Source organism: Mustelus asterias, chromosome 4 (genome assembly GCF_964213995.1).
Source record: "Mustelus asterias chromosome 4, sMusAst1.hap1.1, whole genome shotgun sequence".
Lineage (NCBI taxonomy): Eukaryota > Metazoa > Chordata > Chondrichthyes > Carcharhiniformes > Triakidae > Mustelus > Mustelus asterias.
In genome coordinates, this window is record NC_135804.1 from 38933093 (window position 1) to 38956967 (window position 23875).

At 46.2% G+C, this 23875-nt stretch overlaps 1 protein-coding gene across 1 annotated transcript in view; it reads left to right on the plus strand.

Annotated features, from left to right (window-relative positions):
- Nucleotides 1-23875, plus strand: part of adcy7 (adenylate cyclase 7) — a 161664-nt gene that overhangs the window by 102077 nt on the left and 35712 nt on the right. Inside the window, exons 10-13 of the mRNA XM_078210863.1 lie at nt 4710-4868; nt 8987-9119; nt 18638-18829; nt 18936-18979. Coding sequence (XP_078066989.1) covers nt 4710-4868; nt 8987-9119; nt 18638-18829; nt 18936-18979 — 528 coding nt within the window. The remainder of the gene's footprint in view (nt 1-4709; nt 4869-8986; nt 9120-18637; nt 18830-18935; nt 18980-23875) is intronic.

The following is a 23875-nucleotide window of genomic DNA, read 5'->3' on the forward strand; positions in this document are numbered from 1 at the left end:
GAAGGCAAGCATGCCGTATGTCTTCTTGACTACCTTCTCCACCTGCGTTGCCACTTTCAGTGACCTGTGTACCTGTACACCTAGATCCCTCTGCCTATCAAAACTCTTAAGGATTCTGCCATTTACTGTATATTTCCTATCTGTATTAGACCTTCCAAAATGCATTACCTTACATTTGTCCGGATTGAACTCCATCTGCCATCTCTCTGCCCAAATCTCCAACCGATCTACATCCTGCTGTATCCTCTGATAGTCCTCATCGTTATCTGCAAATCCACCAACCTTTGCGTCGTCCACAAACTTACTAATCAAACCAGGTATATACATATATATGTACAAACAGCAAAGGTCCCAGCACTGATCCCTGAGGAACGCCACTTGTCACAGCACTCCATTCAAAAATGCACCCTTCTACTGCTACCCTCTGTCTTCTAAATAAACCTGTTGGACTTTAACCTGGTGTTGTTAAAACTCTTTATATGAACAAGCCAGTTCTGTATCCACCTTGCCAGTTCTGATCCCATGTGACTTCACCTTCTGTACCAGTCTGCCATTGAGGGACCTTGTCAAAGGCCATACTGAAGTCCATGTAGACAACATCCATTGCACTACCCTCATCAATCATCATCATCACTTCCTTGAAAAACTCGATCAAGTTAGTGAGACACGACCTCCCCTTCACAAAACCATGTTGCCTTTCGCTAATATGTCCACTTATTTCTAAGTGGGAGTAAATCTTGTCTCGAAGAATCCTCTCCAATAATTTCCGTACCACTGACGTAAGGCTCACCGGCCTGTAATTACCTGGATTATTCTTGCTGCCCTTTTTAAACAAAGGAACAACATTGGCTATTCTCCAATCCTCTGGGACCTCCCCTGTAAGAAGTCTAACAACACCAGGTTAAAGTCCAACAGGTTTATTTGGTAGCAAAAGCCACTAGCTTTCGGAACAGGCTGTTCCTTTGTCGGGTGGGTGGGAGTTCTGATCACAAACAGGGCACAAAGATACAAACTCAATTTACATGAATAATGATTGGAATGTGAGTCTTTACAACTAATCAAGTCTTAAAGGTACAGACAATGTGAGTGGAGGGAGCATTAAGCACAGATTACACATCTCTTTAATCTGTGCTTAATGCTCCCTCCACTCAATAAGACTTGATTAGCTGTAAAGACTCACATTCCAATCATTATTCATGTAAATTGAGTTTGTGTCTTTCTGCGCTGTTTGTGATCAGAACTCCGACCCACCTGACAAAGGAACAGCCTGTTCCGAAAGCTAGTGGCTTTTGCTACCAAATAAACCTGTTGGACTTTAACCTGGTGTTGTTAGACTTCTTACTGTGTTTACCCCAGTCCAACGCCGGCATCTCCACATCATGACCTCCCCTGTAGCCAGTGAGGTTAGATAAATTTCTCTCAAGGCCCCAGCAATTTCCTCCCTTGCCTCTCTCAATATTCTGTGGTATATCCCATCAGGCCCTGGGGACTTGTCTACCTTAATGTTTCTCAAGAACAACATTGGCTATTCTCCAACACCAGATGACATTGATGACTTTTGATGACATTGAACTGCCACTACAGGAATTTCTATCTAATTTGATTATACTGAACCAGTGAATTTAAAGTGGAATTGAAAATATGCTTTATGCTAGGCTGCAATTCATTTTGAACTGTAGCATTAAATAGCAATAGCATCATATCCACGATAAAAGATTTTCTTTCACATTGAATTCAAATTTTATTCCACTGAATATTCCATTGAATGTAAAATGATTTGCTATCATCCAGTTTGCACTTCTACCTGGGACAAATTTTAACTATTGATAAGTGATTTGTGTTTGCTTAAATGTACATTTAACCATCATTATGGTTAGGAGCGATGCAGTGGTTAGCACTGCTGCCTCACAGTGCCACGGACCTGGGTTCAATTCCAGACCCGGGTTCAATTCCAGCCTCTGGTGACCATCTGTGTGGAGTTTGCACATTCTCCCCGTGTCTGCGTGGGTTTCCTCTGGGTGCTCCAGTGTCATCCCACCCTCCAAAGATGTGCGGGTAAGGTTGATTGGCCATGCTCAATTCCCCCTTTGACACAGGGAAATTAGCAGGGTAAAACGACACAAAGATAAATGGAAAAGTGAATCGTGTGGAGGACGGAGAAGATCTGCAGAGAGATTTGGACAGGCTGAGTGAGTGGGCGAGGGTATGGCAAATGGAGTATAACGTTGATAAATGCGAGGTTATACACTTTGGAGGAAATAATAACAAATGGGATTACTATCTCAATGGAAACAAATTAAAACATGCTACCGTGCAAAGGGACCTGGGGGTCCTTGTGCATGAGACGCAAAAGCCCAGTCTGCAGGTACAACAGGTGATCAAGAAGGCAAATGGGATGTTGGCCTATATCGCGAGGGGGATAGAATATAAAAGCAGGGATGTCTTGATGCACCTGTACAGGGCATTGGTGAGGCCGCAGCTGGAATACTGTGTGCAGTATTGGTCCCCTTATATGAGGAAGGATATATTGGCATTGGAGGGAGTGCAGAGAAGGTTCACCAGATTGATACCGGAGATGAGGGGTTTGGATTATGAGGAGAGGCTGAGGAAATTGGGTTTGTACTCGTTGGAGTTTAGAAGGATGAGGGGGGATCTTATGGAGACTTATAAGATAATGCGGGGGCTGGATAGGGTGGAGGCGGAGAGATTCTTTCCACTTAGTAAGGAAGTTAAAACTAGAGGACACAGCCTCAAAATAAAGGGGGGTCGGTTTAAGACAGAGTTGAGGAGGAACTTCTTCTCCCAGAGGGTGGTGAATCTCTGGAATTCTCTGCCCACTGAGGTGGTGGAGGCTACCTCGCTGAATATGTTTAAAGCGCGGATGGATGGATTCCTGATCGGTAAGGGAATTAAGGGTTATGGGGATCAGGCGGGTAAGTGGTACTGATCCACGTCAGATCAGCCATGATCTTATTGAATGGCGGGGCAGGCTCGAAGGGCTAGATGGCCTACTCCTGCTCCTATTTCTTATGTTCTTATGTTCTTAAATATATGGAGTTACAGGGATAGTGCCTGGGTGGGGTTGTTATTGATGCGGGCTCAATAGGCTCAATAGCCAGTTTCTGCACTGTAGGGATTCTATGAGTATTGCGTAACACTCCAATGTTTGGGCACATGACACCAGGTTATAGTCCAATAGGTTTATTTGAAATCACAAGCTTTCGGAGCACTGCTCCTTCATCAGGTGAAGTCAGGTGAAGGGGCAGCGCTCCGAAAGCTTGTGATTTCAAATAAGATGTCGTGTGACCTCCCAAATTGTCCACCCCAGTCCAACATCAGCATCTCCACATCACTCCAATGGTTGAAGTCAAGTTTGGATAATTTTAGCATTTATCATTTTAAAAGAAACGATATATCAGCCACCTGAGTGTGCTGACCAAAGGAACAATAAAATTCATGTTTCATTCTTCATAGAAAACAAACAGTCCTGTTTTTTCCTCATGACATGAGTAATATTCCTTCTTTGTGTGTCCATATTTGATTGTGGGTCTGTTACCATCATGAGTTGGGTTCAGAATTTCCAAACAAGTTTCTCTTCAGACCCTCACAGGAGGGGAGACATTTTTTCCCCTCCACCAGTCTTGCCTATTTTCAAAAAGTAGGCCCCAGAGGTGACGGGGCGGTGTGGTAGCCTGTGGCATTCCAAGAAAGAAAAGTTAATTTTGTCTCGTTTGCTACATCGGCCATATTTATGGACCAAAGAGCTTTTAATAGGAAAGAAACCAGAACAGACATTTGCAAGAAAATGTGATGCCAAGTGACATAGTCCATGGGAAAGATGGGACATTCATTAACACAGGTGGTTTCCCACAATTTTCTAATTCCACATTGGATCCTCTCAATAGTCAGCTGAATGTACAATCTAGGTGAGATCAGTTTGGAACTGATTCTTACGTAATCTGTTGCATTTTTACGATCAACATACGGAACTGTCATCAGACAAGTGCAATGTGACGCTGTGGAGAACTTATTTCTGCTCAAAGTTGCCATTCATGTTTTCCTTTCATAACATATTAACCTCCTTGGATTGGATTGTTTTCTTTAGAGCAGAGAAGGCTGACGGGGACAGGATTGAGGTGTATAAGATTGAGGGGTATGGACAGGGTGAGTAGAGAACAGCTGTTCTCCTTGTTTGAGGGGTCAATCACCAGGCGGAAAGGTTTTAGGGTGAGGGGCAGGAGATTCAGAGGGGCAAAAACACTCCCGAGAGTGTTGGGAATCGGAACGCACTGCCTGGGAAGGTAGTGGAGGCCAGAAACTTATATCCTTTAAAAAATATTTGGCTGAGCTCTTGAAATATCATAACATTCAAGGATATGGGGCAAGTGCAGGAAAATGGGTTTAGCGTACCTTTAGTGGTAGTTATTGTGGGTGCAGACTCGATAGGCTGAAAGGGCTTTTCTGCGCCGTGTGGCTCTCACCTTTAGCAAAAAGGAACTGAAGATTGACCATTTTTCAATGAGAAAGAACACCATGTAAATAATTCAAAGGCATATTGGTGAAACTTTGTGGTGGGACTGACTTCTCTTGTGGCTCCTACTTCTGATTAACTGGCTTACTAGCAGTTCATATACAATAACTTGGTTTTGAGAAGTGGGAATGCTGCAAGTAAAGATGAACTATCAATCTCTTTTTTGTGCCTTTAACAGGCAAGTTCGGGATGCAACGGGAGTAGACATCAGTATGCGAGTTGGCGTTCATTCTGGTAACGTACTGTGTGGTGTCATTGGACTTCGGAAATGGCAGTATGATGTTTGGTCACATGATGTCACTTTAGCCAATCACATGGAATCTGGCGGTGTGCCTGGGTAAGAGTTTTTACTCTTTCTACATGGTTTCTACAAAGAACTGCATGTTTAATTTGTCAGTTAGCGGGAAGTGATTTTAATTTCAGACTTCCATGTGGCTCAGAGTACGGCGGAGTGGGAGTGACTGATCAGCACAAAGGGTTATAATCCCAGGAGAGAGCTTTTAAAAGAAGGGAATCTTCACACTGTCAACAGAAAGAAAACTAATGGGCAGGAGTTCAATATTAAAGAAAATTTTACAGCAATAAACAGTTGAACTCAACATAATTCAAACATTAATTTAACAGGCGAAGGATTTTTCAAATGAAAAGGTCAATTTCACTTTGCACCGTCGATACAAAAAAGATCAGGTAATTACGAGCACTGGTATCACTTCCCGCATAACTCTGGCACCTCACAGTTTATCCAACTTGGCCTCCAGGAGGTAGGATGTCTCACCACCCACTCAATAGGTGGGACTTTCTGTCCACGTGCGCCCCAAGACCGGAAATTCCTGCCCGAGGCCAGCAGACCTTTAAATGGTCCACTGAATTTTCTGTCCCCGCTGCTACGATTCCCATGGCAGGTGGGACGGGAAATTTCCAGCCAATGTATTTGGCCCTCAAGTCACTTTCCCCAGCAGCTGTATTCCATCTCAAGTTCATGGATATGGTTAGCATCCAAACAGTACACTACTGCAAATCCCCTTTGGCTAGGTTCATGACAGTCTTGATGAGAAAGAATCACCAGATATTCACTTCTCTGAGCCTTTTAAATGGTCTGGTTGGCACTGGCAAAACTGAAACAGCAGCTATGGGTGTCCTGCCCTGTCCCTGTTTTCCCTGTCCTCAGCTTTTTGACCTTTATAACACACACAGTAACACAGCCCCTGCTTTATTCTCAGAGTCTTCCATCCTACTTTATTCCTTTTCATTAGGATCTGTTTTGAACTGCAGGTTCTAAGATCAGCTGTAATTTAAGTTCTAATTAACTTTCTTTCTAATTAACCTTGCTTTCATTCCCATTGCAACCTCGTATCACATGGGCATTTCTTGGAGCTAAACTACTTGCTAGGGAGTCCACTTGCACTCTTTTCAAAATACTCCTCAGATGCACTTTGGAATTAAAGGGACATTTGCACAAAAAAGAAAATACAGGGATTTCTCCAAAGCAGAGAGTTATTGCCAGAGTTATAAAGGTGGAAGTAGGTGTTCTATATGATGGAGCGGAATAGCGATCCAGAAGAATAACTCAGGATCTAATAGGATGCCAGGGAAGCATGTTTGTTGCTGCTTACTAATTTTAGTAAAAATGTAGATATGAATATAATGTGGGAAACATGTTTTATATTCTCATCAATGTTTATATTAAAATTGACAGTGATATAAACTACATCTTAGATAAATAAACACTGGCTACAAGAGCAGGTCAGAAGTTGAATATTCTGCAGTGAGTGACTCTCTGCCTGAGTCCCCAAAGCCTTTCCACCATCCACAGCTCAGGAGCACAATGGAATATGAACATAGGAAAATATGAACTGAACTAGGACATTTGGTCCCTCCAGCCTGTTCCGCCATTTAATAAGATCATGGCTGATCTGTTTGTGTTTCGAATTCTGCATTCCCATTTACCCCTGATGACATTCGATTCTCTCGCCTAACAAGAATCGATGTCCTCCACCTTAAAAATATTCAACGAGCCCATTTCCACTGTCTTCTGAGGCAGAGAATTCCAAAGTCGCACAACCCTCTGAGAGAAAAAGAATTGTCCTCATCTCTGTCCTAAAAGGGTGACCCCTAATTTTAAATGCTAGTTCTGCGCTCACCCACAAGAAGAAACATCCTTTCCATGTTCACCTTGTCAAGGTCAATTAGCATCTTGCGCACATCCAGCAAGTTTACCCCTCACTCTTCCAAACTCCAGTGGAAACAAGCCCAGCCTGTCTAATTTTACCTCATAAGTCAACTCACTCATTCCAGGTGTAAATCTGGGAAACTTCCCCTGAACTGCCTTCAATGCATTTACACCATTTCTTTTTAAGGGAACCAAAGCTGCATGCACTATTTGAGATGCGGGTCTGGAGTCTCCGACCTCGCATGCAGCTGGGATTCTCCAGTTCCGCTGCAGTAAATGGAGACTTGGCTGAGCGCCAAATTCTCCATTCTTATGGCGGCAGTGGGTGTGAACAGCTGGAAAATTTTGGCTGTGAGGTCACCAATGTCCTGTATAACTGAAGCATAACATCCTTAGGTTTATGTTCAATTCCTCTCGTAAAAAAAAGATAGCATTCCATTAGCCTCCTTAATTACTTCCTATACCTGCATACTAACTTTTTGTGACTCATTCACTAGAACACCTGGATCCATTTCCACCATGGAATTCTGCAGCCATTTTCCATTTGAATAATAACCTGCAACCTCCTTTTCTCCTCTTCACAACATACTTTCCTACTTATCTTTGTGTAAGTTGAAAATGTAGCTGCTTCACTCTCTTCATCTAAGTCACTGTTGTAAATTATTCAGAGCCCTGCCGGACTCAACCCGTTACATCCTGCCAATCAGGCAGACCCATTTATACATACTCTCTATTTGCTGCCAACCAGCCAATCTTCTATCTATGCTAATGTGTTACCACTACACCATGAACTTTTATTTTCTGCAATAACTTTGGATGCGGCTCCTTATCAAATGCCTTCTGGAAATCCAAGTACAACACATCTACAGGCTCCCCATTATCCTCAGCACATGTTGCTCCTTCAAAGATATTCATAAAATTGGTTAAACGTGATTTCCGTTTAACAAAAACATGCTAACTCTTCCCGATTACATTAAGTTTCTCTAAGTGGCCAGCTATAACCTCCGTAATGATTGATTCTACGACCTTTCCACCAGAGACATCTGACCTATTGCTTCCTGTTTTCTGCCCCCCTCCCTTCTCCAATACAGGGGTTATGTTTGCTTCTTTCTGGTCTGATGGAACCATTTCCAGAATCCAGCGATACACTCCACTTGCCTGGATGAGACCAGCTCCAATATCAGTCATGAAGCTTTGCAACATTCGGGACAAAGCAGGGGTTCATTAACACCCAATTCCCCACCTTCAACATTCAAACCCCTCACTTGCAGCACCTTGTGACTGCAGTGTGAGTGAGCCACAAGATGTACTGCAGCCACTTGCAAAGGCTTCTTTGATAGCACCTCCCAAATTCACAGCCTCTATCACCTTGCAGGGCAAGGGGAGCGGGTGCAGGGGAACGCCACTATCTTCCAGTCCCACACATTGATGACTTGGAAATGTATCACTGTTCCTTCTTTATCATTGGGCCAAAACTCCCTGTTGAACAACTCGTGGGGCCCCTTCAGTACTTGCAGTGCTGCAATTTATGAAAGCAGCTTAGCAGCAACTTCTGATCAGCAATAAGTGCTGGTTACATCCCATGAAGGTGTAAGGAAAGAATTTGTGTGGGCTCAATTTCAGATGTTTATGGTATTATCTTCAAAATCGTCTTTAAAGTAGGAGTTCCAATACTTATAATCATAGAATCGCTACAGTTCAGAAGGAGGCCATTCGGCTCATTGAGTCTGCACCCACCCTCTCACAGGGCATCCTACCCAGACCCTATTGCCTGGGTAGGGCCCCTGTAACCTCATGTATTTACCCCACTAATCCCCCTAATCTACACATCCGGGGACACTAAGGGGCAATTTAACATGGCTAATCCCCCTAACCAGCACATCTTTGGAGTGTGGGAGGAAACCGGAACACCCGGAGGAAACCCACGCAGACACAGGGAGACTACGATTTGTTTTTGTAGTTTTCCTCAAATTTGAAAATAGGTTTTGGAAATTGATATTTTCATGTAGAATACAAACGTAAATATGTTCAGAATTGGTGGCTTGCAGAAAATATCAAGCTCAGCTGTTGTTTAATTCATGTGTGCCATAGGCAGAGTGAGACAGTTACAGTATACACATTGTTGTTTATAAACTGTTGCTTCATAGTTTATTTCTAAGACTTATCTAATCCCATATATAATGGAGTTAATCACTTTGCTGAAGATTTGGCAGCGACAACCAGAGTTTAAAAGCTTTGAAGTGCAAGTACGTTTATTGATTGCATTTTGTATATTTATTGTCTAGTCGTGTGCATATCACAGAAGCGACACTGAATCATTTGCATAAAGCATATGAGGTTGAAGAAGGAAATGGACACCAAAGAAATGCCTACCTCAATGAACTGAAACTCAAGACATATTTGATCATTGATCCAAGGGTATGTATTTAAACATTAATTCCTTTATTTACTTGGTTTCAGTAATCCCGGGTCAGTGCTTTGTGAAGTTTGCCTGCTGTTGAATAACGCTGCGTTATCGGCGGTCTTTGAGATTGAAGTGTATTTGAATTTTGTGAAAAATGTGTCAGTAATGCAAAGTGAAGATCTTGCAGACTATTTTGAAGACATGTAAATGACATTTTGTGGTCACTATCATCCTCTGCATCCCTGAAAATCAAAACTATAATTGGTTTCTAGCATTTTTTGATCTTGTGTGGACTTGTCTAATTCAAATAACATGGGATGTGTTTTTAATTTGCTTCTTTGTAGCGGGTACTGAGTCAACTTAAATATAATAGGAAAATCCCATTTAGCCCAATTCGATCACTACTATTCCTATTTGAGGACTAATTCGGGTCAATTTCTCTTTGAACAGAAGTTTTCCTCCCTTGAGGGTTATATCCATTACACAGTCCTGTGATTTATTTTTTTCCTGTCTAACCCGGAGACTGGGAATTCAACTTGAGTGTTTCCTGATGTAGATCCCTCTGTTTCTCACATTTTAATCTGTGGAGTAAAAGCACAAAGTGCTGGAAAAGCTCAGCAGGTCTGGCAGAATTGGAACTGAAGAAGAATCATATTGGACTCAAAACAATAACTCTGTTTCTCTTTCCATAGATGCTGCCAGACCTATTGGGCGCAATTTTCCCGACCAGCTGTGCTGCTCCAGTAGCATAGCGGGCCGGGAAATTTCAGCAGGATCCAAAAAATCGGATTGGCGTCTGGCATCCGGCAGGTCATGACATTCCCAGGCCTTTTTTTTAATGAGCTGATCAGGCCTGACGCTGATTTTAATATTCATTACTTCGTTTGAATCTCATTAGCGAGCTCCGGTCACGATTGGTCTGTGCAGGGGTAGGGGTGGGGGCCTGTTGGGGGAGACTCCTGTGGGTCTGGCAGCACAGGCGTCGGAGTGTGGCGACGAGGGGATTTTCACAATAACTTCATTGCAGTATTAATGTAAGCTACTTGTGACACTAATAAATAAACTTTAACTTTAACCCTCGGAAGGGTAACCCTGTTCTCAACATCTCTAGGAAGTCTCACAACACCAGGTTAAAGTCCAACAGGTTTATTTAGTAGCAAACGCCATAAGCTTTCGGAGCGCTGCTCCTTCGTCAGATGGAGTGGAAATGTCATGACTCCACATCATGACTCAACATCTCTCCCAGATTTGAGTTTGGAGTTCTACATTCTATCCCCACTTTCCCATCTCTCTCTCTCTCTCTCTCTCTCCCCACCTCTCTCCCCACCTCTCTCCCCCCCTCCCCTCTCTCTTTGCCCCCTCTCCTCTCTCTTTGCCCCCTCTCCTCTCTCTTTGCCCCCTCTCCTCTCTCTTTGCCCCCTCCCCTCTCTCGGACCCCCTCCCCTCTCTCGGACCCCCTCCCCTCTCTCGGACCCCCTCCCCTCTCTCGGACCCCCTCCCCTCTCTCGGACCCCCTCCCCTCTCTCGGACCCCCTCCCCTCTCTCGGACCCCCTCCCCTCTCTCGGACCCCCTCCCCTCTCTCGGACCCCCTCCCCTCTCTCGGACCCCCTCCCCTCTCTCGGACCCCCTCCCCTCTCTCGGACCCCCTCCCCTCTCTCGGACCCCCTCCCCTCTCTCGGACCCCCCCCCCTCTCTCGGACCCCCCCCCTCTCTCGGACCCCCACCCCTCTCTCGGACCCCCTCCCCTCTCTCGGACCCCCTCCCCTCTCTCGGACCCCCTCCCCTCTCTCGGACCCCCTCCCCTCTCTCGGACCCCCTCCCCTCTCTCGGACCCCCTCCCCTCTCTCGCAGCCCCTCCCCTCTCTCGCAGCCCCTCCCCTCTCTCACAGCCCCTCCCCTCTCTCGCAGCCCCTCCCCTCTCTCGCAGCCCCTCCCCTCTCTCGCAGCCCCTCCCCTCTCTCGCAGCCCCTCCCCTCTCTCGCAGCCCCTCCCCTCTCTCGCAGCCCCTCCCCTCTCTCGCACCCCCTCCCCTCTCTCGCAGCCCCTCCCCTCTCTCGCACCCCCTCCCCTCTCTCGCACGCCCTCCCCTCTCTCGCACGCCCTCCCCTCTCTCGCACGCCCTCCCCTCTCTCGCACCCCCTCCCCTCTCTCGCACCCCCTCCCCTCTCTCGCACCCCCTCCCCTCTCTCGCACCCCCTCCCTTCTCTCGCACCCCCTCCCCTCGCCCTCGGGCCCCCTCCCCTCGCCCTCGGGCCCCCTTCCCTCGCCCTCGGGCCCCCTTTCCCTCGCCCTCGGGCCCCCTTTCCCTCGCCCTCGGGCCCCCTTTCCCTCGCCCTCGGGCCCCCTTTCCCTCGCCCTCGGGCCCCCTTTCCCTCGCCCTCGGGCCCCCTTTCCCTCGCCCTCGGGCCCCCTTTCCCTCGCCCTCGGGCCCCCTTTCCCTCGCCCTCGAAACCCCCCATTCCCCTCGCCCTCCCCCCTATTCCCCTCGCCCTCCCCCCCATACCCCTCGCCCTCCCCCCCATTCCCCTCGCCCTCCCCCCCATTCCCCTCGCCCTCCCCCCCATTCCCCTCGCCCTCCCCCCCCCATTCCCCTCGCCCTCGCCCTCTCCTCCCCTCCCCCTCTCCCCATCTCACCCTCCCCTCCACTCCCTACCCCCCCGCCTCACCCTCCCCTCTCGCCCTGCCCTCCTCCCCCCAATTTCAATTCTCTCTGTATTTAAATTTCTCTCTCAAAGGTTTGGAACTTTGTGGAGTGGGCGAATTCCATTGTGCTGTCATTGCAACTATAATTAATGGTTTAAAGTTTATTTATTAGTGTCACAAATAGGCTTACATTAACACTGCAGTGAAGTCATTGTGAAAATCCCCGAGTCGCCACAATCCGGCACTTGTTTGGGTACACTGAGGGAGAATTTAGCATGGCCACTGCATCTAACTAGCACGTCTTTTGGACTGTGGGAGGAAACCAGAGCACACGGAGGAAACCCAAGCAGACATGGGGAGAACGTGCAGACTCCGCACAGGCAGTGACCCAAGCCAAGAATCAAACCCGGGTCCCTGGCGCTGTGAGGCAGCAATGCTAACCACTATGCCACTGTGCAGCGTACAAGTTAACTCAAGTTAACCCAATGTTTGTGAGCCAGTGAGGGGAAAGAGTGCGAAAATCTCAAACGATAATGAATGTCGCTGACTAATCAATTACTCTTGTCCTAGTTGGTTGATTGGTTGATCATTTTCAATTCTGCTGGTACGAATACTTCTATTTAAGAAAGCAGGAAACTACATTGTTCCATTGTTTAAGAAGGGCAGCAGGGATAATCCAGGAAATTATAGGCCGGTGAGCCTAGCATCAGTGGTAGGGAAATTATTGGAAAAGATTCTTAGGATTTACTCGCATTTGGAAACAAATGGACTTATTAGTGATAGCCAGCATGGTTTTGTGAAGGGGAGGTCGTGCCTCACTAACTTGATCGGATTTTTCGAGGAAGTGACGAAGTTGATAGATGAGGGAAAGGCAGTGGATGTTGTATACATGGTGTTTAGTAAAGCCTTTGACAAGGTACCACATGGTAGACTGGTACAAAAGGTGAAGTCACACGGGATCAGAGGAGAGCTGGCAAGATGGACACAGAACTGGCTTGGCCATAGAAGACAGAGGGTAGCAGTAGAGGGCTTCTTTTCTGAATGGAAGGCTGTGACTAGCAATGTTCCACAGGGATCAATTCTGGGACCTTTGTTGTTCGTAGTACACATAAATGATTTGGTGTCAAATGTAGCTGGCCTGATTAGTAAGTTTGCAGGTGACACAAAAATTGATGGAGTTGTGGATAGTGAAGAGGATTGTCAGAGGATACAGCAAGATATAGACCGGTTGGAGACTTGGGCGGAAAAATGGCAGATTAGGTTTAATCCAGACAAGTGTGAGATAATGCATTTTGGAAGGTCCAATGCATGTAGGAATTATGCAGCAAATGGTAGAACCCTTAGGAGTATTACCAGGCAGAGAGATCTGGGCGTACATGTCCACCGGTCACTGAAAGTGGCAATGCAGGTGGATAAGGTAGTCAAGAAGGCAAACGGCATGCTTGCCTTCATCGGTCATGGCATTGAGTATAAAAATTGCCAGGTCATGCTGCAGCTGTACAGAACCTTAGTTAGGCCTCATTTAGAATATTGTGTACAATTCTGGTCGCCACACTACCAGAAGGATGTTTTTGAGAGCGTACAGAAGAGGTTTACCAGGATGTTGGCTGGTCTGGAGGGTATTAGCTGTGAGGCGAGGTTGGATAAACTCTGTTTGTTCTCACTGAATGATGGAGATAAAGGGGTGACCATGGACAGAGTGGATGTTCGTTTCTAGGGTAGAAAAGTCAAGTACTAGGGGACATAGATTTAAGGTGCATGGGGAAAAGTTTAGAGGAGATGTGCGAGGCAAGTTTTTTTTTACACCGAGGGTGTGAATGTCTGGAACGCGCTGCCCGGGGAGGTGGCGGGAGCAGGTACGATAGCGGCATTTAAGGGGCAACTAGACGAATACATGAATAGGATGAGAATGGAAGGATACAGACTCCATAAATGCATATGGTTTTAGTTTATGCAGGCATCATGATCGGCGCAGGCTTGGAGGGCTGAAGGGCCTGTTCCTGTGCTGTACTTTTCTTTGTTCTTTGTACAGACCAGGTTTGCTTAATGTCTGTCATAGGGAAATTGCTGGTATTTATTATTAAGGAGATTATCTTGGGGCACTTTGAAAATCTCAATGCATTCAGGCAGAGTTGTCCTGGTTTTATGAAAGGAAAGATCATGTCTGACTAAATGTGGATACAGGGGAAACCTATGGATATGCCATACTTAGATCTACAGAAAGTATTTGATGAGGTGCCACAGCAAAGGTTACTATGCAAGGTAAGAGCTGATGGTGCAGGGGTAGCATATCAGTGTGGATAGAGGATTGGTTCACTAACAGGAAAGAGATTAGGCATGAATGGGTAATTTTCAGTTGGCAAAATGTGATAAGTGGAGTGCTGCAGGGATCAGTGCTGGGGTCCAAACTATTCACAATATATAGCAACGATTTGGATTGAATGTATGGTTGCTAAATTTGTTGATGATGTAAGATATGTAGGAAAGAATGTGGATAAATGCGAGGTTATCCATTTTGCCTGGAAAAATAAAAGGGCAAATTACTATTTAAATGGGAAACAGATTCAAAAGGCATCTGTGCAGAGGGATCTGGGTGTCCTTGTGCATGAAAGTCAGAAAGTGAGTATGCAGGTGCAGAATGTTATAAGGAAGGCAAATGGAACCTTGGCATTTATTGCAAAAGGTCCAGAGTATAAAAATAGAGAAGTGTTGTTACAATTGTATAAGGCATTGGTGAGACCACACTTGGAGTATTGTGCACAGTTTTGATCACCTTCTTTGAGGAAGGATGTGGTGGCACTGGAGGTGGTTCAGAAGAGGTTCACTAGATTGATTCCAGGTTTGAAGGGGCTGTCGTGTGAGGAGCGGTTGGGTAGCTTGGGCTTGTACTTGCTGGAGTACAGAAGAATGAGGGGAGGGGATTTGATTGAGGTATAGAAAATACTCAGCAGGATTGATAAAGTAAATGTTAACCAAATGTTCCCCCTTCTAGAACAGTCTAGGACAAGAGGTCATAGTTGTAGAGTAAGAGAGGGGAGGTTCAAGACAGAGATAAGGAGAAGTTACTTCTCACAGAGGGTTGTGAATCTATGGAACTCGCTGCCCCAGGGTGCAGTGGATGTAGAATCAATCAATGGATTCAAGAAATAGATAGATAAATATTTGATCACAAGTGGGATAAAGGGCTATGGGGAAAAGGCAGGGAATTGGAGTTGGGGTGAGATGGAGATCAGCCATGATCATATAGAATGGCAGAGCAGGTTCGAAGGGCTGAATTACCTGCCCTCACTCCTAATTCCTATCTTCCTATATTTCTAAATTGTGAAGGGGGCATAAGGAATGATAGGTTAAGTGAGTGAGCAAGGAATTGGCAGCTGGAGTATAATGTGGGGAAATATGAACTGTCCACTTTGGCAGAAAGGATTAAAAAAGTAGCATATTATTTAAATGAAGAGAGATTGCAGAATTCTGAGGGTCAGAAGGATCTGATACATGGAGTGTTGTTTTTATTGCAAGGGGAATGAGAAATATCAACGTAGAGGTGTTTTGCTACAGTTGGTGAGACCATATCTGGAGTACTGTGTACAGTTTTGTCAGAGTTTTCCATTTTTTTTGCAGAGTCTCGCAGCAGATGGAAAAAATGGTGTTAAAGCTGCTGGCTCCAGCCACGGCTTTTCTCCACTGTATCGTGAGAATCCCAGTGGGGTGGGTCCCATGACATCAACACTGGTGGGGCTGCCCCGATACAAAATAGTAAAAATAGAGCACCCCCCGCCCCCTCCTGCACCACCCTCCTCCCCCAACCAAGCAACATTCCCTCCCCACATGTGCCCCACAATCGTGTAGCTCCTCCTTCCATCGACACTGCCCCCGTCCCCGAATTCTGACCCTGAAAACTGTAGCTTCCTCCCTAAGTGATGAATGGCAACTGTTCAGGACGATGTCTGATTTCCATACTGCCCATTCCAAACCATAGAATAGAAAAATAGATCATTGTTGTTAAAACGGCATGTGTCCGCAGAACCCCATTGTTCCATGTGCCACGGCACTCTGATTAAATACTTCCGCAAATCTTGCCCTTTGTTCTCCTGCATGATTTGCCTTCAGGGCTGAGTGTAATCTGGGCAGTTTGTAACATATAAAAATTAGACAGTATGTGTAGTAGGATGGAAAGAGAGCTGGTCCACGTAGATGAAGCATTTGGGCTTTCATCTCTGCGTTTTGAGTTCAAATCCAGCTTGAGCTGGTTGATCTCATCTACCTGTGCGCCATAGCCGTCCCTGTGTAAAGTGAACCAGAGCAGCCCACATCGACTGTCTGACCTTAATTTGGTAATTGTGTTTGGAGCTGGCACAAAGTGATAGCAAATATGAGAAATCATGAAAAATGAAATGTCATAGAGATGAAGTAGGTTTTGTAAGATTGGGGCTGAAGAATGTTGTCTTACAATATAAAGGGAGCTTTATTCTGCATTTCTCCGTGTCACTATATGACCTGGGAGTGTCTGACAAGGAAAGGGTTCCATTCTTTAGCAATTACATCAATTACCTCCCTAAGTCCAAAAGACTAAAAATTAATTTATTACATGTATTTGTGGTGCTAAAAATAGGAGCACATATTGTGCCAGTGCCATTGTGGCTAGAACTTAATTTGTAGCTGGAGCTTATTCAAAAGCAGGTCTATTTTTTTAGGTTATTAATGAACAGCATTCAATTGCAACGTTCAGCAGATGGTGCAATCAGTAAGCAAAAAGCAATTGTAATAGTGGCTAAACACTAACACTGGGGAAATAAAAGTCAATTAGGAGAAAAACGAAAGAGGAGTGACTGAAATGATTGCAGCAATTGATACTGTGCTGACTTGAAATGTGAGCTGACTTACCAATCCAGGCAGTGGGATGAACCACAACTATCATTGCCATTTAAAAAGAGCAGTAACAGCAAAACAAGCCTTCAAGGTTGCATTTATATTGGAACTGTATGATCATTGCAAAGAAGGATACTGGGGGTTGTGGGTGAGGGGGCAGGGGACATCGCTTTTCATATGTTTTAACCACTGATAGTATTTTGTGTTTGTCTTCTCTGGAGAAGCCTTAGAAAACTTCCTAAAGATACTTGAAAATCAAGAGGTGAATGGGAGGGAGGAACTTAAAACAATCGGCATCACCAGGGAAAAGGTGCTGGGAATATTGTTAGATCTAAAGGGTGACAGGTCCACAGGACCAGATGGCTTGCTTCCCAGCATCTTTAAAAAAAAAAGCAGCTCCAGAGATAGTAGAGGCGGGTCGGGAGAATTGCGTATCAACCATTTTGCGGGATTCGCACATGCGTTCCCGACACATGCGCGTCTCAGAGAGCCAGGGAACAGGCGCAGTCGGGACCGCGCTGGAAACCGGCGGGAAGAGAGGCAAATGATTTTAATCTGTTTTAAATATATTTTGAATGTAGTTTAAATGTGATTATTGGGCCCGGCATGGAACTTGCCGGGCCCGATAGCATCTCCCACCCCGCCAGAAGTACTTCACTCCGGTGGGATTTAGGGTAGCTCCCCATGATTGGGGAACTAGCGGGAGACCCCGTGGGAGGCAATGAGTGCCCCCTGGAGGGGGTGGTGCCCCCTGGGCATGGGCACCCTGGCAGTGCCACCTTTGCCTCCTGGCACTGCCGAGGGAGCACCTTGGCACTGGCCACCGGGCATGGGGCAGTGCCAAGGAGGTGGGGCCTATTGTGGGCGGGACCTGGGGGGGGAATTGGTGGGGGTGGGGGACCCCGCTGCCACTCTGCATGGGGATCAGTATGGGCTGGAGGGAGGCGAGTGATTGTGGGTGGGGTGATCTGTTGGGGAAGGGCCTGCCTCCCGTCGTGGGTGGGGGGGTTGGTCTGCTGGGAGGGGTTCAGTGTGGGGGTATCTGCTGTGTTGGGGGGGGAGTTGCCACTGCTGTGGGGGGGGTGGGCTGGACTTCGGGGCACTCCGGGATAGGGGTGGAGGGTGGAGTTGGGGCTGGCCCAGAAATTGTCGTGGGGGCTGTGATCGGCCGGGGGGTCGGGGGGTGGGGGGGTGCGGGGGGGGGAGGGGGGCGGCTGGAGGGGCAGCACTGTGGGAGTCCCGGGCTGGCCAGCGATTGGGAGACTGACAGATCAGGGCCATTGCATATGCGCAGAGTTCGGGAGCTATCAGACTCTGGTGTGGATAGCAACCGCCCCCCCCCCGCCCCCCCAACCCCCGCAACCACCCCGCCCCCGCCCCCCCAACCCCCGCTCTGGATTTTTAAAGATATTCACGATTGTGACCTCTGCATTGCACAGAGTGGGGAGATTCGGGTCTGAAGTTGCACTGAAAAAACAGTCGTGATCGAGAACAGTTTTCTCACCAATTCGGCACTTTTGGGAGAATCGCCCCCTTAGATTCTAGAAAGGTCCCAATGGATTAGAAAATAGTTAATGTAGAACCTTCATTCAAGAAAGGAGGAAGACAGAAAGCAGGAAACCCGAAGCCAGTTAGCATAACCTCTGTTCTTTAGAATCATAGAATCCCTACAGTGCAGAAGGAGGCCATTTGGCCCATCGAGTCTGCACCGACCACAATTCCACCCAGGCCCTATCCCCATAACCCCACATATTTACCTTGCTAATACCCTGTTGCTAGAATCCACTCCGATAAAAGCAAAATGTTGCGGATGCTGGAATCCCCTCAGATGTTGTCAGACCTGTTGAGATTTTGTAGCGTTTTCTGTTTTTTTTTGCTAGAATCCACCCTAGTTGCACCGCCAGTGCGGCTGTTTTATTCATGACATTTAAGATGTGAATTTAATCATTTTGAATGCTGTTTTTATTTTTCTGCCTTGACTATTGCAGTTGATGTTCAGTTGTAATGATATATTGTTAACAGACGAAACAGCAAAGTCTGAAGACTCGACACCTACCAAAGCCAAGGCAAGGTAATGAAGGGCTGAAAATGAGGGCGTCTGTCCGAATGACGCGATACTTGGAATCATGGGGTGCGGCGAAGCCATTTGCCCATTTTCAGCAGCGAGAAAGTGTAAGCAGTGAAATTGCAGCCCCAAATGGAAAGATCAGGAAGGTAAGTGGCTGGCGTATGCTATAGATGGATACTATCTATAAAAGTTTTGTTTTGGAAATAGATTAGTACATTTTCAGATGATTTTTTTTCTCTCTTATCCGTCTAGGAAATTCCCATGCATTCCCTCCGACTTCATCGGACCTTAGATAGGTGGGTTTTCATCTGCTGTAGAGCTGCAGTATTTTGTGCAGGTTACGTGCTACGGGTATCCGCCCTGTTGTCATTCGAAAACCCTTAGGCAAGATAACATTGCTTTACTGTTGAGTAGAAACATCTTTAAGAGTTCCCAGTTTTCTGCCTTCTTCGTTTTTCCTGCAGCTGTTGACTCATGCTAGGCCACAATTCCATCGGCAGTCTCGCTCTACTTAAGCTGTGAGCTGAGGCGGTGAGTTTTGACGGTTTATTTAACTATAATTGCACCACGATAATGCATTAGATCCAAGCCTGACCTGACACCACGGGAAGCAATCTCATCTTTATCATTTCAAAAGATTTCACTGAATAGTGTAAGTGGGAACAATTATATCATTTGCATTTCCAAATCTGGTGATAGTATGGCATCTTCCTGGTTAATATTGCTCGATATCACACCAAAATCTGCAGTTTCCCTATTACTAATATTAATGCTAAGAATGATTAAGATTATGTAGTGTGGTGTGATATTGTACCTTATACACCAAGAAAGCTTTCATTTCAATTCTGCTGTGCACTGGACTATCTGATCCCAGTGGGGAGATGATGGGACACTATAAGCGGGATTTTCCCGCCATTCACACCAGCGGGATTTTCTGGTCCTGCTGCAGTGAATGGAGATTTGGCTGAGCACCACGTTCTCTGTCCTTGCTTGCAGCGGCAGCGAGACGTGAGCGGCTGGTAAGATCGCACACTATACTGTGCATCAATATCTTCGGGCCAGGAAAAGGGTGAAATTATTCCACCAAAATTACCATTTCTCATTGCTCTCATTTCTCATTGAGGGAGAGATTATTGTCATCGCAATGTCAACTGAAACGAAAGAGATAGTCATCGATCTCAGGAAGCGTAATGGAGCACATGCCCCTGTCTACATCTATGGGGATGATGTAGAAATGGTCGGGAGCTTCAAGTTTTTAGGTGTCCAGATCACCAACAACCTGTCCTGGTTCCTCCATGCTGACATTATAGTTACGCAAGCCCAGCAACGCCTCTACTTTCTCAGATGACTAAAGAAATTTGGCATGTCAGCTACAACTCTCACCAATTCTTACAGATGCACCATAGAAAGCATTCTTTCTGGTTGTATCACAGCTTGGTATGGCTCCTGCTTTGTCCAAGACTGCAAGAAACTACAAAGGGTCGTGAATGAAGCCCAGTCCATCACTCAAACCAACCTCCCATCCATTGACTCCATCTACACTTGCCACTGCCTCGGAAAAGCAGCCAGCATAGTTAAGGACCCCACGCAGCCTGGACATACTCTCTTCCACCTTCTTCCGTCAGGAAAAAGATACAAAAGTCTGAGGACACATGCCATCCGACTTGGGAACAGCTTCTTCCCTGTTGCCATCAGACTTTTCAATGGACCTACCTCGCATTAAGTTGATTTTTCTCTACACCTTAGCTATGACTGTAACACTACATTCTGTACTCTCTCCTTTCCTTCTCTATAAATGGTATGCTTTGTCTGTATAGCACGCAAGAAACAATACTTTTCACTGTATACTAATTCGTGACAATAATAAACCAAATCAACTCCAATGACCCCAAATGCTTTTGGCTGCACTGATAGGCCTTGACCCTTACTATAGGCCCAAATTCTGATGTCATTGGCAGCACTCACTGTTCATGACACATAGAGATTTCTGCAGATAGTATGGGCTTTTGTGTGGAACTTGCAGTGATTAGAAATCTAAAGGAAATATGTGGTGCCCTCTACAGGGGATCAGGAACCTGTGACTAGGAAATGCAATTGTGAATTGACCACATGAAAGAATCCTTAGAGACACAGCAGAATGAATCATTCCTGTCCCGTGGAGCAGGGTCAGGAGGTAGGGTCTGGGAGCAAAATGAAAAAGTTTCATATTTGGTCACCCCTCCAACATCCTCCCTCCTTTGAGTGATCCTGCCAAAGGAGGGGTCAAAATGGCACCAGCTACTCACCTGGCACTGATGGTCAGACAATTGACTATCATTTGGGGACCAATTGGTGATGCTTTTGGGCTCTTGTCATCATCAGATAATCTCCCCGTTGAGGCTGAAGCCTGATAGATATCTGGAGGCAGTCTCCTGTCATCAGACCAGGGCATACAAAGCTTTGCATGACCTCCCTCTATCTCGGAGCCACAGGGATCAGAGGGACATCCTGTGAAGAAGCTCCCCCAGATTTTGATGTGTTGTTCAGTGGGCACCTCTATCTTGAGTGTGTGGCCTCCACCTGTAGCCCTTAACACATACCTGTGTTATCTGCTATACATGATGTGGAGATGCCGGCGTTGGACTGGGGTAAACACAATAAGAAGTCTCACAACACCATGTTAAAGTCTAACAGGTTTATTTGGTAGCAAAAGCCACTAGCTTTCGAAGTGCTGCTCCTTCGTCAGGTGAGTGGGAGTTCTGTTCACAAACAGGGCATATAAAGACACAAACTCAATTTACAAAATAATGATTGGAATGCGAGTCTTTACAGGTAATCAAGTCTTAAAGGTACAGACAATGAGAGTGGAGAGAGCACAGCACACATGGAGCAGTTGAACCAGGAGCACTCCTCGTCACAATGGATGTCTTGGCACTCTACACCAGCATCCCCCACGACGATGGCATTGCTGCAACTGCCTCAGAACTCAACGCTGACAACTGCCAGTTTCCAGATGCAATTTTACAACTCATCCACTTCATCCTGGACCACAATGTCTTCACCTTCAGCAACCAGTTCTTCATCCAGACACACGGAACAGCCATGGGGACCACATTCGCACCTCAATATGCCAACATCTTCGTGCACAGGTTCGAACAAGACCTCTTCACCGCACAGGACCTTCAACCGATGCTATACACTAGATACATCGATGACATTTTCTTCCTTTGGACTCATGGTGAACAATCACTGAAACAACTATATGATGACATCAACAAGTTCCATCCCACCATCAGACTCACCATGGACTACTCTCCGAATCGGTTGCATTCTTGGACATGCGCATCTCCATTAAGGACGGTCACCTCAGCACTTCACTGTACCACAAGCCCACGGATAACCTCACGATGCTCCACTTCTCCAGCTTCCACCCTAAACACGTAAAAGAAGCCATCCCCTACGGACAAGCCCTCCGTATACACAGGATCTGCTCGGATGAGAAGGATCGCCACAGACACCTCCAGACGCTGAAAGATGCCCTTATAAGAACAGGATATGGCACTCAACTCATCGATCGGCAGTTCCAACGCGCCACAGCGAAAAACCGCACCAACCTCCTCAGAAGACAAACACGGGACACGGTGGACATAGTACCCGTCGTCGTCCAGTACTTCCCCGGAGCGGAGAAGCTACGGCATCTTCTCCGGAGCCTTCAACATGTCATTGATGAAAACGAACATCTCGCCAAGGCCATCCCCACACCCCCACTTCTTGCCTTCAAACAACCGCACAACCTCAAACAGACCTTTGTCCGCAGCAAACTACCCAGCCTTCAGGAGAACAGTGACCACGACACCACACAACCCTGCCACAGCAACCTCTGCAAGACGTGCTGGATCATCGACACAGATGCCATCATCTCACGTGAGAACACCATCCACCAGGTACATGGTACATACTCTTGCAACTCTGCCAACGTTGTCTACCTGATACGCTGCAGGAAAGGATGTCCTGAGGCATGGTACATTGGGGAAACCATGCAGACGCTGCGACAACGGATGAATGAACACCACTCGACAATCACCAGGCAAGACTGTTCTCTTCCTGTTGGGGAGCACTTCAGCGGTCACGGGCATTCGGCCTCTGATATTCGGGTAAGCGTTCTCCAAGGCGGCCTTCACGACATATGACGGCGCAGAGTCGTTGAGCAGAAACTGATAGCCAAGTTCCGCACACATGAGGGTGGCCTCAACCGGGATATTGGGTTCATGTCACACTATTTGTAATCCCCACAGCCTGCCTGGACACATCTTTTTTGCCTGTCTTGATGCTCTCTCCACTCACGTTGTTTGTATCTTAAAGACTTGATTAGCTGTAAGTATTCGCATTCCAACCATTATTCATGTAAATTGAGTTTGTGTCTTTATATGCCCTGTTTGTGAACAGAATTCCTACTCACCTGAAGAAGGGGCTTGGAGCTCCGAAAGCTTGTGTGGCTTTTGCTACCAAATAAACCTGTTGGACTTTAACCTGGTGTTGTTAAACTTCTTATCTGCTATACCCAGTGGTAGACAGTTAATTAAACTGAATTTCAAAGATGTTTGTTCTCCCTCTTCTGTTCCCCAGCAAGAGTATTTTATTGGGAGTATGTGTTCTTCCAGCTTCAATGTTACACCTGAACAAACCTGTTAAAATGGAATTATTCACTACAGCCATTCATGCTTGGTATTTTTCCTATCCCTGTGGGGAGGTCAGTGATTTGCATTAAGGTGAGGCGCACACATGAAGAATGATGTATTTAGATGGAGTATCATTTAGCTGCTAATACCTGCAGAACTGTACCCTGGCATGAGTCACTGCCTTTAGGACAATCGGAGAAGGAATGCTGTGCTCCCCAAATGATCCCTGCTGTTAATAGCATTCATTTCAACAACATCAATGTAGTTTTAATTTGCATAACAATGCTCAATTGTCTCCTCTTCGTATTGTTGCTGCTTCTTCACTTGCTACTCCGTGTCAAGCTAAAATAATCTGCTTGAGCACCTTATCCTTTCTAAAAGGCATCTTATTGCAGCATCAACGTATCTAGATGTCTCATCTTGAGTAACTGAGAAGGATCAGAGAGAAATTGGCATTTGTTTTCTTTTGCAGCATTTACAAATTCCAGAATGCAGCAACAACTGTGTTGTACTGTGCCAGTATACTTACAATAA